This window comes from Rhipicephalus sanguineus, chromosome 11 (genome assembly GCF_013339695.2).
Source record: "Rhipicephalus sanguineus isolate Rsan-2018 chromosome 11, BIME_Rsan_1.4, whole genome shotgun sequence".
NCBI lineage: Eukaryota > Metazoa > Arthropoda > Arachnida > Ixodida > Ixodidae > Rhipicephalus > Rhipicephalus sanguineus.
In genome coordinates this window covers 60,945,125-60,962,913 of record NC_051186.1, presented here as the reverse complement: position 1 = coordinate 60,962,913, position 17,789 = coordinate 60,945,125, and the positions used below count along the sequence as shown (strand labels likewise).

General features: G+C 43.0%; 1 protein-coding gene across 1 annotated transcript; it reads right to left on the bottom strand.

Moving 5' to 3' along the window:
* Positions 1-820: 820 nt before the first annotated feature.
* Positions 821-16,911, bottom strand: LOC119374032 (papilin-like). The gene is made up of 4 exons (XM_049410859.1): positions 16,746-16,911; positions 11,292-11,474; positions 4,857-5,030; positions 821-1,011 (listed from the first exon to the last, which is right to left on the bottom strand). The coding sequence occupies exons 2-4, from the start codon at positions 11,470-11,472 to the stop codon at positions 911-913; spliced, it is 456 nt and encodes a 151-aa protein (XP_049266816.1). The 5' UTR covers positions 11,473-11,474; positions 16,746-16,911; the 3' UTR covers positions 821-910.
* Between the last annotated feature and the right edge of the window lie 878 nt (positions 16,912-17,789).

Below are 17,789 nucleotides of genomic sequence, written 5' to 3'. Positions count from 1 at the left end.
TTCTAACCGCGTAGGGTTTTGCGCACAGGTGCCGTTTTGTGTTGAAATATGCTATGTCATAGGTTGTCTTGCATGTGATAATGGTTATATAGAAATATTTTAGGATCTGTTTTAAACGCGAAGCAAGGGCACTTTGAACCTGCCTATCTATCTATCTATCTATCTATCTATCTATCTATCTATCTATCTATCTATCTATCTATCTATCTATCTATCTATCTATCTATCTATCTATCTATCTATCTATCTATCTATCTATCTATCTATCTATCTATCTATCTGTCTGTCTATCTGTCTGTCTGTCTGTCTGTCTGTCTGTCTGTCTGTCTGTCTGTCTATCTGTCTATCTATCTATCTATCTATCTATCTATCTATCTATCTATCTATCTATCTATCTATCTATCTATCTATCTATCTATCTATCTATCTATCTATCTATCTATCTATCTATCTATCGATGGATGGATGGATGGATGGATGGTGCTTCGATGAACCTTCGAGACCCCCCCCCCCTGATGTGGAACCCTGCGCACGCCTATGCTGACACTTTCCGTTGAGTGAGTGAGTGAGCGAGTGAAATAACTTCATTGGAGGTCTTGTGTCAGTCTTCGTGAAGAGTGCGCTGAGTTTACCTTGTGATGACGAAAAACCAACTCGCTCCAGATATGTTATCCAAATAGTTCGGCATTTGCTTTCCAGTTTATGTTTTGTATATTCACGACTCAGTTATACCAGGTGAAACGCGGAGCGTTAAAAAAAGGAAAAAGGGAGGGTCAAGGTTCACTCGCATACTTTATCTCCACTGTAGGATAGGCTTTAAAGTGAATATTTTAATTTCCAGTTTTGGCATACTGTAACGCTATTTGTTCTTAACAGAGACTGTTTGAATGCACACCTTCTATCATCTCGATCAGGATGTAGTTGCGAGGTGTTTGAAACCGCTTATCTTGTCTATTGCATTCCTTGTCGGCGAGTGCTCATTACGTATTGATCCACTTGCTGCTTTCATATCTGAAAAACAATAATGGACAACGTCATTAGAGTGAAACATGCCCAAGCTTTTAAAACGGACACTGGCGTTACAATAGAGAAAACGTCGAAAACATTTTCAAACAACGGAGTTGCTGACATCGGTGCAAGAATACCATGGCCTGGCTTCGCATGCAGCATTCCACTTGTCCTCTATCATAGCGATCTGCTGCGATTATAAAAGACAATTGCTGTTGCACACTCTTAAATGGTACAATATATTTGGAACGTACGCTTCTTGCTTCATGCGCCAAACGCGAATTCGAGTTCTATGCACCACATACCAGTACATACGGTAACACACCGTAACTGTTCCGCATCTAGCACCAATGTATCGCTATGCGCATGCGCGCAGGGGAACGCGATCCAATGTCAACGAAACGGATAAGCCGAGCAACGCTTTCAAAGTTGGAAAGGCAATAAATTTTAGTAGTTCGTTCTTGTTACAACCGATGTTTGCTGACACAAAAAAATTGAAATGGACGTAGTCATTTTGTGTCCGTCTGTTGAGTTAGCAGGCATGAAGAGTATTGAAAGTTTACCTTCAACAACCTTAGTTTTGCTGCCTAAATAACGCCATCATCGCTCTAAACGTCAGCACTTAGTTGTTGCTCTAGGTGTGACTGCCGATCGTGTTTGCGATACAAGGTACACCCGTTTAAAAATATAAAAACACGCGTGCACTTTATAACATGTGCGAATGTTAGGGAGCTCCTAATGACCAATATCAATCCCGAGCCCGCCACTACGGTATCCACGATAATCGTAGCGTGGTTTTGGAACGTAAAGCTGCGTAAGTTATCAATATCCGGAAATTCCGAGCCAGCTCCCCCCCCCCCCCCCCCCTCGAGCAAGCGCCCCCTTCAATTTAACTTCAAATTTCATCTTGAATTTTGGATTCGTTCGCGGAAAGCTCCTCCTCCCCTCAACTTTGCTGGTAATTTCGAGTTTATGAGAGGAGGGGGGCGTGGGGTGCTTGCTAGGATTTTTAGTGCACAATTATACCAACTGTATTCTCAAGGCTATACCTAAGCTTACCGTTGTCAAGACAAACATTACTTTAAGGGTTGTTGTTGCTAAGTGCCTACGAGTCACTATGGACACCTACAGTATATGACCGCCCATGAGACCTATGTATGTATTAAAGGTTGTCTAAGCACATCAGAACGTTACCTCGTGGCCGCCAGAATACAATCTAATTATCTTGTGCATGGTCGGCGTCGTTATAGCTCGTCTTTCAGTAGAGAAAACAATAATAATAGGAGGTGTTGAGATTTTACATCAGAACACCCCGATATATGATTAGGAGAGACAGTCTTGTGTACTGCTCCGGCAATGTCGACCACCTGTGACCTAGTAAATTGAACTTAAATCTATGCATGTGGGTCGCATTTCGCCTCCATCGAAATGCGGCTCCCGCGGACGGGATTTGACTCCGGAACCTTCGGGCTGGCCGTCGAGCATCATGCCCACAAGAAGACCGCTGTGGCGACATAAATTTATCTATCCTCTACAATTGTACCCCTCACTCATTAAACGGCGGTAGTAAGAAAGTGTTGGTTTCTTTATATTTGCTTCAAAAGAAGTTTCACATTCGAACTCACTTATATATGACTGATACGTTTCTTCCTTTGGAAGTCCTTACAATAGCTTTAAATAACCTAGCTTTCTTCTGTAATTGCTCTTGAAGGTTCACGATTCGCATCGACACAATTCCACGCGAAATATTATGGCCTATGCTAGTGGAATTTTAGTTTTGAAGCTGCAACCTTAGTCTTCCATAACCTTCGAAAGACTTGCAAATGCATCCATTGGTGCCTTTGCTAGTCTATTCTCTGTATTCCCAGGGTCTTCAAGGGTTCATACTCACTTGCCCGATGGAGTTTTTCGTTTCTTCTCGTGTTCGGATATCGTTTCAGAGTGCAATGTTATATAAAATCGGGAACAACGGACCTTAAGGATGGGAGGGTCAGCTTAGGGGAGTCAGCACCCCCTTCCCCTCACCCTGCATCCGCCCGTGATCGCGCATATCCACGATTAGGCATAGTTGAAGTAAGATTAAACTATATAATACCAGACATATGTTTTCCCCACCACATACGGGAAATCATATTTACAGAGTTGTAATTTCTGTTAGTGGCTTCGAAAACGCAATATAGCCCCTTAACTGCATTGGACGAGCAGAGCTCGTCCTGCCCAAACTGTCCCCAAACTGCTTTGGACGAGCAGAGCTCGTCCTAGCAGAATAGGGGCTCCCCTCTAGCGTGCAGGACAAGAGGCGCCATTCTACAGCTTAGATTGCGTGTAATCCACCAGATGGCAGCATTTACTTGGCAATTTATTTTTCTCTTGCGGAAAGAGCGCGGTTTTTGTATGAAAAGATGGCTTGCGGTGGCGGTCGCCCATGCATAACTGGCTCGTCAACACGAAAAAGAGGCTTTTCATTTTCGTCATCTTCATCGAGTGATGATCATCCGGATACAGATGTTTATCTTGTGTCTGGAAGTGAAGACAGCGAAGGCGATGAATTGAGCATCTCCTCCGGTGACGATGAAAACAGCTCGGAAGCGAACATCGCGAGTGCTCGCCATTGGATCCTGCTTGATGCGGACAATCCTCCTGTGAAGCCTCCTCGCTTTCCATTCTTGGCCATTCCAGGCAAGTCTTTCAACTTTTCATTGCCAGATGACCTTATGGAATAAATTCAGCAGTTTCTTCAAATGTGCTGCGTTTGCTCTCGGAAGCGAGGAGAAAACGGGAAATTCAGAAAGGAAACTCGATTTTGGTGCAGGAGCTGCAACAAAATCGCATTTCAATTATTCCGTGTTGCATTATTCCGTGTTTTCATTTGACTAAGTATGTGGTACCAATATTTTTTCAACATCGACAAGCTGATTTTTAGTACAATCAGATTCGAAATCAGCAATAAAAAAATAGGCACTTTTGGTTGGGAAATCTTCAAAAAAATAAAGCACTTAAGGAGATAGTCATGATTGTTTAAGCAAAATTCAGTGGTCGCAAACTTGAGCAAATTGCCTCAAATATAGAAAATTTCTGCCACTTTCATTTTATTAATCGCATTTTGGGTACAAATAAATCCTGTAATAAATAACGCTTGTTGTATAAATGACTGGAAGCCACCAGCATTATTCTGAAGCTCCATCCACGAATCATCAAGCTCAAAATTGCAGGAGTCAATTGAGATGCAGCTAGCAATCATGTATTTATCAGCCGCTTTGTAACAGCTATAGGGAATAAATGAATTCTAATAGATAATGGCACGTTACAAATACTTGCCAAAGTAACCGTAAGAACGCACACCGACCAGCAGTGGCATCAGATGTGTATCTTATAAAATCAAATTGCGTATGCAAAACTAGCCCTTGCAAATAAACAAGCGTTCCTAATCTAATCGCTCCTCTTTCATTGTAGTCCTTTCTCTGTCAACAATGAGGCAATGGTTTTACGCTCGCGCCTACTGAATTTCCTTTACTATATTTGAGGAACTCTGATTAATGTGGGGGGAGATTTAAAGGTGGAGAGGAAAGAGAGAGATAAAGATAGTACATGACACAGCATACACAGTCAGTCACAGTCGGTCACTCTTGCGTAGTACGCCACATGACTGTCAAAGCCTCTTGTCCAAGTCCGTTTCTCTTAAAATCCACCCCGTTTCCCATGTGTAGCGTAGCAAGCCGGTTTTCCTAAACTGGTTAACCTCCCTGCCTTTCCTTCTCTACTGTTTCGTCTCTCTTCTTCTCTGATTAGAGTGCGTTACGAGGTTGAGATAGAGATCAATCTAGATATACATAGCAATATGAACTTACAGCTGCACCTTTGCATGCACTTGTGGCTCGAAGCAAACGCATTATGATTTTTACCGCAAAGGTTCCGTGGAAATTCTTCGCATCTGTTTCCGCGGTCGTTAAAGTGCCAGTGTAGTGAACTGCCATAGCATGGTCCTGCTTTTGGCGGCAAGCTGCAAACAGGCCTGCTGGTATCTGAAAAGAGAAAAAGAATATGTTCATTATATTAGATTACCCTTTTATTTTGAGCATAATTCACGAGACTGTACGAAAAAGCTCATGCGTTAAAATGTATTAGCATTGTGGAAAGCATTTGAAAACCTACAAAAATAAATGGGTACCCGCTTAATTCAACTACTAAAAAAATAGGTTCAATAAAAACTGAGCCATGATGTGGAAAGTTTAGTTGAATCATTATTACCGCACTTATGTGTTTTTATATGGTCACGTGGTTGTGACGGTGAAGAAGGCTGCAGCAAGACTGGAAACTACGCAACTCTTTATTTGGGCGAATTTGTGCCCGAAAAATGGTAACCCAAATGCAAGCGATAGACTCTGTGCACCGAGAGCGGCGAGAACAGTCGTCGGCCGTCGAGTAATCCGATCTGCGGTAAAACACGTCGGCATTTATACATGTGGCATAGAACATTCGAGCCTTATCGCTGGTGGCTACGTTAGTTTCAGAATAAACTCCACTGTCCGCGTCTGCGCGCTCAAGCCTAGCAGGAGGTACTAAAATAATCTGGAAGCTTCCTCAGACATTAGCGCGCTGTTTGCGCAAGGAAGTGGTTCTACGCGTAACGGCCCGGTTACAGAAAAATAGCAAAAAAATCGCGTGTGGCATTGCCTCTTTCTGAAGATTCATCGTCCCGATGCTTGTAATAGAACATGAAAGGGGGAAAATGTGCATACACAAAGACAGTACAGGGGTGCTATGCAGGATGGCCCGAGGTTCTCGGGAACACGACTTTGCTCGGAGCTCGCACAACGGCGGTGATGATAGGAAGACGATGCGAAGCGCGATATCAGTGTTGATAAAAACGGCTAAAAGAACGAGCGTGGCGTCACAAACGCACGTGCGGCATTTCTGTCGTATTTTTTCTGCTAAAATAGGCACTATGGAAAGCTTGCAATGCCTCCGACCCTGGAGGCAGTGCCGAACCACGTCAGCTGCAGAAAGCTTTCGGAGGGGGTAGGGAGACCTATACATCGACTGAGAAAAAAAAAAAGAAGATGGCTTTCGCCTTCAAGTCGTCCCAGGCGAATGCGTAAGGGGCCTTGTGAGTTTTTCACTGCCGGAAAAAAAAAAAGTGTGCGAGCACGTTTGGAGAACCACGACGCCTTCATGCATTCCGTCTTCATACGTGCAAGCAGGGGAGGAGGTCGTAGAGATCAGAGGAAAACAATGAGCGTCTCCTACAGCAGTGAATTCCGTGAGAGAGGGGGCAAGAGGTTGCATTCTGGGCGAGTATACCGGGTATAGGCCAGCTCTTGCCCTTATGGGACGTACTGGCCCTGTCTTGCAGGTAAATTGAGTGACGTGTAAAAGCTGGGCTTGCAAGAATATCTGATGATATCACGTGCGCCAGCTTCACGACCGCTTAGTCTTCGACGTTGTGTTGCCTGAAAATGCGGAGTATACTCTGCATTTTCCGAGTATAAACGTAAGCCGATATATGGTTGATAGTAATGTTGAAGATGAGGATGAGGGCCATAATAGATGAGGACCATAAGTCGGCCACGAAAAGTGGAGCTCAGTCGGACTCACTCAAGAAATATATTTTGAGCTTAAGACTCACTCGGACTCAGACTCACCAATATTTTCCTCAAGTGGACTCACTCGGACTCAGACTTACTAATATTGTCTTCAACCGGACTCACTCCGACTCAAACTCGCAAAAATATTACTCAGCCGGACTCACTCAGACTCATGGCCCGATCTGAGTCTGAGTGAGTCTGAATGAGTCGACTCATGAGTGAGTTTGCCGACGTATGGATGTGAGTACTGACTGCCGTAGAATAGTAGATCGGCAGTATGTAACAAAAATAAATACAAACATTTTATCCCAGAAATGTCCATGTGCTACGGGTGACACCTATAGGTTAATTCACTGCGTGAATTGGCCCATAGGTGTAAAATTCAAACACCCATGGGTGTTCCAAAACGAACTCACTCCCATTGTACACCCAAAAATAAAAAGGCTGTGCGAAGGGTGTGCAAAGAAGACATTACGCCCTTTCGGATAATATTGACAGAAAAATGGGGTGTACGATAGGTGTTTTATCTCAAAAACACCTATACGGATGTGAAACGGTTCGCAGTGTAGGCGTTCTAACACAGAACAAGGCCTATAAGAACACTTCGTCTGAAATAATTATGCGCATAACTAAAAAAATATCAATAGGCAGTGTAGCACGTTCTTATGTTTGTAGGTGGAGACTACAAACCCGTTCCTTGCATATTTATTGCCACATCAAGACGGCTTCAACAACAATCACGTCCGCCGCAGTGGTACAGTGGTTACGGTACTCCGCTGCCGACCCGATTGTCGCGGGTTTTATCTCGGCACGCTAGCACAAAAAGCGTTTACGGAAACCACGTGATTGCGTTGCTATTTGCGAGAGAACGAGAAAAGGATAGAGAGAGAGAAAGAGGAACAGACAGAGAGAAATAAAGAAAAAAACAGAGAGATTAGGAACGGGTAGAAAGAAAGACGGACAGAAAGAAAGCATAGCATAACCATGTATAGTATACAAAGAGAGTGGGAAAGGGAAGTGGGGTTGAGGGGGATTAATATGAGGGCGAGGAGAAGGGAAATGAGGAGGGAAAGGAGGAGGGGAAAACCACTAGCTTTACGGTTTTCACAGTCTTCGCACAACTAGCGTGTAGCTGCCCCAATGTTTTTCTGGTCAGTTCGACAAACGTATATTTCTGCCACACGCAAGCAATAATGGTATATTTGACGGTAACAAATTCATGAATTGGCAGAGAACTTCTACTGAAACCAAGATACCAAGCTGCACATGACTGGCTAGATAATGTCACCTAATCATTGTGATCGCCAAAACACGTACAATTGTTGTGAATGTTTCATCGCGTGGACAAGTGTAATAAAAGTAAGTATCCAGTTTGTAAGTAAAAAAACGTTTTCTGCTGGTTTTCTACAGCGCACAGCAATTTATAGTAACCACTCTCTGTGATGAACATTTCTGGGATGAACATTTTTGCGCCCTATTAACTCGCCTTGTATAAGTACTATCTTGTTGTTTGAATATTTTATTGCGAAGAGTACTGGTTAAAATTTGTTGTGTTCATACTTTCGTGTTTTTTGTATCAAATTTATATATGGTGTAGAGGCTACATCAATAAATAAAATAAAATATAAAAATTACACCATTTCCCACTAAATTTCTCGGCTAGTTGCCAAAGTTGTCCCGGTACACAAATCTGGTGAAAAGCAAAACATTGGAAACTATCGGCCTATTTCATTGACGTGCGTGGGCTGTAAGCTTCTTGAGCATATAATACCAAAGTCAATCTATAGTTACCTTGAAGACAAGAAGGCTTTCTTTTCTCATCAACACGGTTTTCCACGAAACCTATCCACCGTTACACAATTGGTAGAAACAATTAATGACTTTTCAACTGCACTGAATAACAGAAAACAGATAGACGCTATATGTTTACATTTCTCCAAGGCCTTTGACCGAGTCGTGCATATGAAATTAATGAATCAGCTAATAGAAATTAATATAAATTATGAAGTTGTTGCGTGGATCCGCTCATACCTCACAGGTCGGGCACAATACGTCGAAATAAGCGGTAGCAAATCCAATCTGTTAAAAGTAACCTCAGGCGTACCACAGGGATCCGCATTGGTAACGCTTTTTTTCTTGGCTTATATAAACGACACTGCTCATGACAAAGGCGATGACATAACTGTTAGGTTATTCGCAGATGATTGCCTAATATATCGAGAAATTAATAATCATAATGATCAGGCGTCACTCAAGCGACCTCTTGTAGCAGTAGAAGGTTGGGCCGCTAAATGGGAAATGAAAATCAATTAATCTAAATCAGTCATGCTGAGGCTTACGAAGCGAAAAAAGCACGTTATTAAAGGTAGTTACGAAGAGGATTCCACCACTCTCACAGAAGCGGACACCGTAAAATACTTAGGCCTAATAATTTCAAACGACTTAAATTTGAAACCACACGTAAACCAGATTTGTACAGCTGCAGAAAAAAGTTATGGTTCCTTCGCCGCAAACTAAAGCTAGCAACACCATCCGTTAAGCTGCTTGCATATTTGACCTACGTGAGACCAACGCTAGAGTACGCCAGAGCAGTATGGGATCCGTTCCAATCGGGGTTGACAAATCGCATTGAAAAAATACAGAGAGAGGCCGCTAGGCTAATTTTATCCCGGTATTCTCGCAATGACTCCGTTTCTGAAATGCTTCGATTGCTTGAATTGCCTATGCTGGCTCAACGCCGAAAACTTGCTAGACTTAAATTTCTTTTTATGTTATCAAAAGGACACTTTAACATTGAAACTAAGCCTTATCTTATTTCCAGGCAAACCAGCAACGTCAGATCATGCAATCAATTTTTGTTCTTGGTTCCAAAATGCTGTCTTGATGTGTACGCGTATTCTTTTTTTCCTCGAACGATAAAAGAGTGGAACGAGTTGCCAGTGTCTGTATTGACTTCAACGAGCATTGAAAGTTTTGAAGAGCGAATTAAAAATCTATTACAAAAATTTATTGCTAGTGTTGTACGTACATTGTCATGAGTTCTCATGACGTTCGAAATTCTGTAGTTTCTTTTTTTTTCATATTGCATACTGTAACTCGTCACAATGTGTGTCTACATGTTTTTTTTCCGACAGTTTCTTATTGGTTTTTGAAAAATATGTATTATTTTCTACAGTTTTGTTTTCATTATACCTGTGTTCTACTTACTATATTCTGTGTTATTATTAAAATCACTGTACCGACCCTGTTACGGCCATGACGGCCAACAGTATTTGGAAATAAATAAATAAATAAAGGGGACCATGAGGCGATGCGAAGCCGGAGCACTTGCACGATCGTGTTCCGTTGGCGTTCGTTGGGCATGCTACCGACCTCGCGTCGTGGAACGCGAAGAGGAACGCTACGCGCGTCGTGTCTTCCCTCTAGCCTGGCCGTTAATTCTCACACGGCGAGCGGGGATCGCGTTCGACAGGCGTGCGAGAGGGGGGCAGCATAGGAGAGGAGAGGGGGAGGGGACGCGCATGCTCTGGTACTCATCGCGGCGTTGCGCAGGGGAGAATATCGGCACGTCGAGCCCGCGTTTCAGAGGAGGAGTGGAGAGGGGAGGGAGTGTGGGAAAGGGGATATGGAAAGTGGAGAACGGGAGAGGAGGTGTGTGGAGAGGGTTTGCGCATGCGCAGTGAGGGTGGTCACGCCGCACACCACCAACACCACCGGTTTGAACTACGCTATAAGATGCTTCGCATCTAATAAACGTGTAAGCTGATAGGCTATGATACATTGCCCGGTGCCGGCAGTCCCCAAAACTGACAAAAGCAACATTCTTGCTCCGCCCCAATGAAAGGCTTTGCAAAATTGTTTATGCAAAGTGACTTGAGTATTTCTTCATTTAATAGCTTACCTTACTCAAATTTTGCAGCTTCGCGAAGAGGGGGCAAATTTGCAAGCACTAGACAAAAATCGCGGCGTCACACCTTTTCCTTCTAGATCAACGTGAACTATTGCTCTCTATGGTGACCAGTGGCCAGCATTCTTTGTTCTTGTTCTCTTCTTAGCAGCAGCCTTTATGCAGGCGTTGTATACTACAAGCCGTGCTGCAGGCTATGATGTGCTTGAATATTGTTTACTAGAATCTGACCTAATGCGTGGTCTTAGTCAATTTGCGAAGCGTAATTCAATATCTTCAGCTAAAGGTCGGGCTAGATTATATAAAAAAATCCATGCAATTCATAAGTGCGAGCTTCTTTGGACCTACACCTTCTCCTTCTCGGCAACGTCAGATTTTAAATGTCTGTTCAGATTCCTCGAAGACAATAACCGAATTGATATACTGTAACTTACATCAACTCCATTACGTTGTGACATGTACATACCACGATCATATTGTCTTCTATTTTTCCTTCTCGTTTTCCTTCTCCTTTCCTGTCCTCCTCCTCCTCCTCCTCCTAGTGCCTTTCTGTCCTCAATCCCCTCCCCTATACAGAGTAGCATGTAGGCGCCTTTATATACGCCGGCAGAATTCTCTGTTTTTCATTGAAGAGGTTTCTCTCTCTCCTTCTAAATCGTGCTTGCTACTGTACGCATCGCGTATGAGAGCAGTGACAACTAGACTCCGCGCGTACAGTTGGTCTTGAGTGCAGAAAGATATTAAAAAAATAATCAAAAATTATTTGCATGGTATCTCTAGTTCATACTCACGCAGACAAATGTGTTGACACTTGGTTTCAGTCACGAAGTCATTCCCGTGGCCACCACAGATGGTACGGTTGAACATCTTGCATTCTTTACCTCCGTAATCGTAATACCAAGAAACCACTTCAGGGCCGCACGGGCCTTCGACAGGAAGCCTGAGGCACTTCTTTGCATGCTTCAGTGTCATGGCTGAAAAATGTGGATAGCACACATTGATTGAACACGGGACACAGCAACAAAGATTCAGTAGAACAATTTACGGGCATCAGAATTTAGAATCAGTAATTCATATTTAACTATTACTTAAATTATGAAGTAAAAAGCCCTGACGCCACCGGTGAAAACCGTTGGCAAATAAAATTAAGATAACAGCTAAGTTGTGTCTCTTCCTATATATATATATATATATATATATATATATATATATATATAATATGATACCTCTCGTCTTTCGACTTACAGCTTGCGACACAACTTTGTAACGCATAACACACTTCCTTTATTCCTTTCAACGTTTGTATTCTTCAATGTTTAGTGAAGTAGCGCACTGAGAATATGCTCCCGTTTAGGCAAAACTTGTCATAAGAAGCAGCTCTCCTGAAGAACATTAAGGTTTTCCCGACACCCGAGGCTCCTTTTAGAGAGAGAGAGAGATGAACAAAGGAAGGCCGGGAGGTTAACCAGATATTAGCATCTGGTTTGCTACCCAGCACTGGGGTGGAGGGAAATAGGGGCAAGAAAGAGGGCCTAGAGAAAGAGAGAGAGGGTGAGGGGGAAAATAGGATAAAAAAACGCATACACCGACAAGATAGAAAACAACACACAGAGGAAGGGCATTCTGGTTAGAGTCGTTCAGAAAGGCCGGTCAATCGCAAGAAGCGCAGAATTATCTGATGAATCTTGAAGCTAGAGCTTTTCGTTGATTACGGATGCTGTCCGAATACCCTTAGTTTTCAGTATATACATCTGACTGCAAAAAGGCTGAGTTTGTAGTGTCGTATTTTGTTCGACAATTAAATAAGGAACAATAAAAAAATTCTGGTGATGGGGCGGATTCCAATCCGCGTACCCACGATCCAAAGGCCAGCGCACTAACCACTCGGCTATCGACGCACGTTACAACAGCATAGCATAGTCTTGTATAGTATAGTATAGTACAGCCAGGTGGCGGGAAAAGGAAGTTAGGTTGAGGAGGGTAGAAAGGAAGAGGGGAGATAGTAAAGCATAACGTAGACACAAAAAGAGAAATAGGGAAAAATGGAAAAATATTCGGCAGATCCTACGCACCGTTGGAGTCGATGTTATGCGAAGCATGCGGCGGGTAGGTGGCTGTGGCGTAACTTTTTTTTACTGAGCGACACGTTAAAATGACGCTAAAGATTGGCATACATTTTATACGCGTACATATATATATGTTGAAGAGCCACATATGTGTTATAAAACGAGTTGTTTACGGTTGGGTAACGCTGCCAATGGCAACGTGGGTCTTACCAACACCAGAAGCGGTAAGCTGATATGTAGTGCTTATACGTGTCCCGAGAACGCACGCACGGTTCACGAAGACGTGTGCATGTGTGCAAGACGTTCTTGACAGTTCTTGAACAAGGGCATCATCACCGTGATCAGTGAGCACCAGCAGCTGGTCATGACTTACGGGATCCGGTCGTGATCGTGGTGACGAGGGGTCCATGTGTAGTGAAGTATGTGGTATAGTAAAGCTGTTGGAATTCGTGGATACCTCGGTCATTTCGTCGACAAATTGCCTGTCGACAGAGCCGGCGACATGTCGGAACCTGAAGCCACCCTTCGCGTTGGCGAGGTATAGGCCGTCGAGGCTGGTTGGCCTGGATAGTGCGACGTAGACCAACATCAGTGGAATGTGTTGGTCGTATTCGTAGACTACCTGGGCCAGGGCTGGGCAAAGATACTTTGAAATTGTATCGCGATACGATACAAGATACTCAGGCTAGAAGTATTTGAGATACAGATACAAGATACTACAACACTGATTGTATCCGATACGATACATTCCCATTGTATCTTAAGATACTTCGATACATTGGCAAATTGGTTATTATATATCCATATAATGTAGCACTAAAATCCTATGTGCGAAAACGTTCGCTTGAAAATGTATTAACTGCAATCAATTTTGTTTCATTTCAATGAATGTGTGTCAGTATCTCAAAAGTTTTGTGCTTCTTGCTCATGGTATATTACTTTCATTCCGAAATAACTTATTGGCGTTGCTTCAGCTGCCTAACATGACAGCACTTAGTACTCATCAATGATAGAGGCTTTTGCGTGTCGCTTTTGTAATTGATGGGAGTCGCTGCTCTGCTTGCCGACCAGCTAGCGGGTTGCCGCGTAATCATAAGAACTACAATAAGAAGCCTCCGCACGATGGTTCAAATACCACTATGGAGTTCTACCTTGCCGGTAAACGCATTACAATTTTCGCAATAACGGATCACTGGACAGGTCTACGTCACGAAGAACATGTGCCGCCAGAAGCGATTCAGACGTATTGTACAGTGGCACAGAGCGCCACAGGACACCGCCGCTGTTCAGACTAATGCCACCTATATCTCCAATTATGTGGTGATTAGTACCAGTAATAGAATTTAGGGAAGCCTAAACAAGGAAAACAAATATATCTAAGTAAAATAGAAAAGCGGTGACGTATCGAGCACAGCGAATAAGCATAGAAACACGAGACAGGCAGCACCCCCAAGAGCTAATAATAATTGCGTTTGACGTCCCAAAATCACGATATGATTATAAGAGACGCTGTAATGGAGGGCTCCGGAAACTTTGACCACCTGGGGTTCTGAAACCTAAATATAAGCACACGTACCTCTACCATTTTCTCTCCATCGGAATGCGACCGCCGCGACTTTCGGGTTACCAGTCGAGCACCATAACCACTAGACCACCGCGGCGGGTAACCCCTAATACGTATGTGAATTAAATTCAGTGCTTATAAAAAATATCGTAAAACGGCTCGTTGGGATGCTCATGAGAATAACGGAGCATTTGGTATAACAATGTTTCTCGAATAGCTTTGCTAACGTATTTAAAATGGCTCCTAATAATTTGTGTTACTATAAGGGAAACTGAATTTCGCGATTTTACTTAGTAGTAAGGATAATTTTTGTTAATGTATACGCCAGGCGCGCCCAGTTTATTATAAATTTGCTGTCAACATCGCCTTTACATAACAGTAAATTCAAGTGGACTATAAGTATGTAAACAGTAGCGGAAATGACGCAGACAATTAAAAGCAAGAATAAATCAGAGAGCTTTACCTTAGCAGTACGTTAAAGGCATATTGTAGTAAGCAGACCAGAAAAAACTATATAGAATCATATGTCATGTATGGGATGGAAAAGAAGGACAGCTAAGAAAGAACGTCTGCTAATAATCAAATTATGATATCAAATACTCTTTGAATAAAAGAAAAAGATACGTACGCCAAGATAGCTGTTGCAATATTATTTGCATATAAGGTAATCTTGGATATAATGAAATTATGATATTAAAAATTCTTTGAATAAAAGAAAAAGATACGTATGCCATGATAGCGGTTGTTTTCTGAATGCTTGTTCTGTTAGATACAGCATCGGTACCGGTAGTGCTATAGCTGTTGCAATATTATTTGCATATAAGTTAATCTTAGTGCATGTAAGTGAAACTTTTATCCACAAGATCCTTCAAATCACAGACGTGTGAGAGCCACTAGACGCAAAGCAATACCCCAAGCTTGCATTCTTCAGACTTCGTAACGAAGCACCACGCAAGAGAAACTTCGATAATTTCACTACAACGGCATGAGAATGTGTGGGAAAGACGCCGCGCGAATTGGAGTATGCGGCACAGGACAGTTGCTAAGTGTCAAGTGTCACGGCACTGACTCAGCCAAAAAGAAAAAGCGATAGAACGAAAGGTCGGCTGGGCGTACGTTCGCGCGTTTGTCTATCGAGACGACGCGAGCGCCACCACGTGACTCTGCTCCACCAATAGTGACCCTCCCAGGTCATCGCCTATCCTCGCTGGAAAAATCAGGTAGAAAGATAAAATAATGTCACGGCCTTTAGTTTTATTCTGGTGACTTAGTGGCAGCAGTATCAGCTTGAGAAGCGGCGTTCAACCAACGTTTATTGTTTCGCACGGTGGCGGGGTAATCGCAGTATCTTGTATCTTAAGATACACGATACATTCTGCAATGTATCGGAAATACAGATACTGATACACGTCTTGCGAGACGTATCGCGATACAGATACAAGATACCCCTAGAGTATCTAAGATAGTATCTAAGATACATGTATCTTCGATACTGCCCAGCACTGACCTGGGCGTATGTGGCCTACGTAGCCTAGTCTACAAGGCGGCTGTCAATCAATATGGCGTCATCCTCGGTCAGCATGAGGCCATCGCCCAGCCTCGTAAGAAATGAAAAGGACACTGCGTCGTTCTGGTGGACGACGTGCACTTTACGGTGCGGTGATGTGGATATCATATGTAACTTTCGTTAATGTATTCCTCCAGCGTCGAGCAATGCTTCACTATAGCTTGCTGAATCATAAAAATACAAACGTAACGTTTATTAGACTGCTATAAAAGCGGAGCCAACACTGGAACTACAGACGTTAATCTGATATGAGGCCTGTATCGTAGGAGTACACATCGTAGGAGCATCTTGTAGTGTTTATTGCTTTCTTGTAAAATTACATAGCCAGCACCACAACCACAATTGACGTTGCATCGATATTACGCCTGCGTAGGCTGTTTTTCCAAACCAGTTTATAAACCTGGCGTGGCTCAGTGGCAGAATGCCTGATTGCCACGCAGAATGCTTAGGTTCGATTCCTGCTGGGATCCTAATTTTCATTCTTTCCATTGGTTGAGTCAACGCTGCCGATGCTTGTTTTCCTTAACGCTCTAGCATTTAAGTTACCAATGTCTGTTCTCGCCGTTCCTGGGTAGATATAAACTGTCAATCACCTGTGGCGCATACCCGTACACCGCGGCCCGTGGTAAACGGGTATGTGCCACACGTGTCTAGTGGGAAGGGTTTGACGACGCACGCGACAGGATTTTAACGTTATTCATGTCATGACCCGGCCATCATATTCGCCAAATCCTCTTTCACTCCCATGCAAAATATTGGTCTACACCAAGTTAAGGAGGCGATCATGAGAGCACCCAGACGTAGGCGGCTAGATAGATAGATAGATAGATAGATAGATAGATAGATACGTAGATAGAAACGCTCAAAGTGCCAGAGGTTCGCTAAGAAATGCTTCGCGTTTAAAAGAAATTTTACGCGCTTTTAGCGGACAAGAACTTCTTGTTCCTGCAAAAACTTTAAGGCGCCAAGTTTTTAGTAAAGCAGATCATAAATACATCTCTCAGATTCCCTTTATAAAAGTTAATTGGCGAAAAAAAAGTGGACTCACGGATACATGTTTTCTGACAGAGCTTCAGTGAGGAGAACAAATTTGAGCCTGCAGCGCATGTGCCGGATGGCAGGCTTACGCACACCTGTGTGTTAGGGTTGTAGTAATAGTAACCAAACAATCGATGACAGGTCCCGATGTAAGGTTGTTTGAGGCATATCGATGGCATAGCTGAAAAATTATGACATTCCCTTGGTGTCACCAGCATATGAAGCATTATTGGATTTCAGTTATGAAGTGTTAAGCATATCAGCGGCTGGGCTTCACAATAGGGGATCCGTTACACGAAATGGCTTCGTGAAAATATATTTCAATTCATTTTTTTTTTTCAGTATAAGAACAAGTATGCTTTAAAAGTTTCGTAAAAGACTAGAAATAATTTATCGAGTTGAATAGCACAGATGAACGGGCGCTTCTCTTCTATTATGTACAATATTCATTCTCAGCCTTGGAAAAGTATACATCTTTCGGACTTTGTTCCAGGACGTAGTTTTTTCTGGTAGCCCCATTTTGCTAGGCTATTTAGGGCATGACCTGTTTCGACAACGTAGACACTACTGTGCTTGCAATACTTTATGCCGTCCAAATCAAGCCGACTAGACCGCCAGGAACAGGCCAGCCTGCCCTTATATTTCATGTAGGGATCAACTCACCACAGCTAGCCTCTCTATCCGTATTAACGAGTAGTTTGTACCACTTAGTCCTCCAATGCACAAGATAATGACAGCGCGAAAAACAGAGGGGTAACACAACCAGCGCTTGTCTGTGTACCCTCGCTTGTCCTTTGTCTATATTTTGCGCTGACAATATTTAGTCTCCATTCGATTGACTGAATAGCGAGCAATATTTAGTGACACAAGTTCACATCAAGTTACCTATCTGAAGAGCGGCCATTTACAAACTCATTTAACGTTTAGGGACCGAAGACAAGCAACAATTGGTCTCTTGACTGCTTGATAGCTTATGTGCCCGACAACAGGCTCCCCGTTAGACTAAGGTAGCCGCGACACACAAGATTGTAAGATATCTAATATTGAATTAGAA

Excerpts from the sequence above, each read along its gene's own strand:
- LOC119374032 (XM_049410859.1), bottom strand. The coding sequence starts at position 11,472 with ATGACACTGAAGCATGCAAAGAAGTGCCTCAGGCTTCCTGTCGAAGGC. Across the intron at positions 5,031-11,291 it reads GTGTCAACACATTTGTCTGC|ATACCAGCAGGCCTGTTTGC; the intron begins GTGAGTATGAAC and ends TTCTCTTTTCAG. Across the intron at positions 1,012-4,856 it reads GTGCATGCAAAGGTGCAGCT|ATATGAAAGCAGCAAGTGGA; the intron begins GTAAGTTCATAT and ends ATTGTTTTTCAG.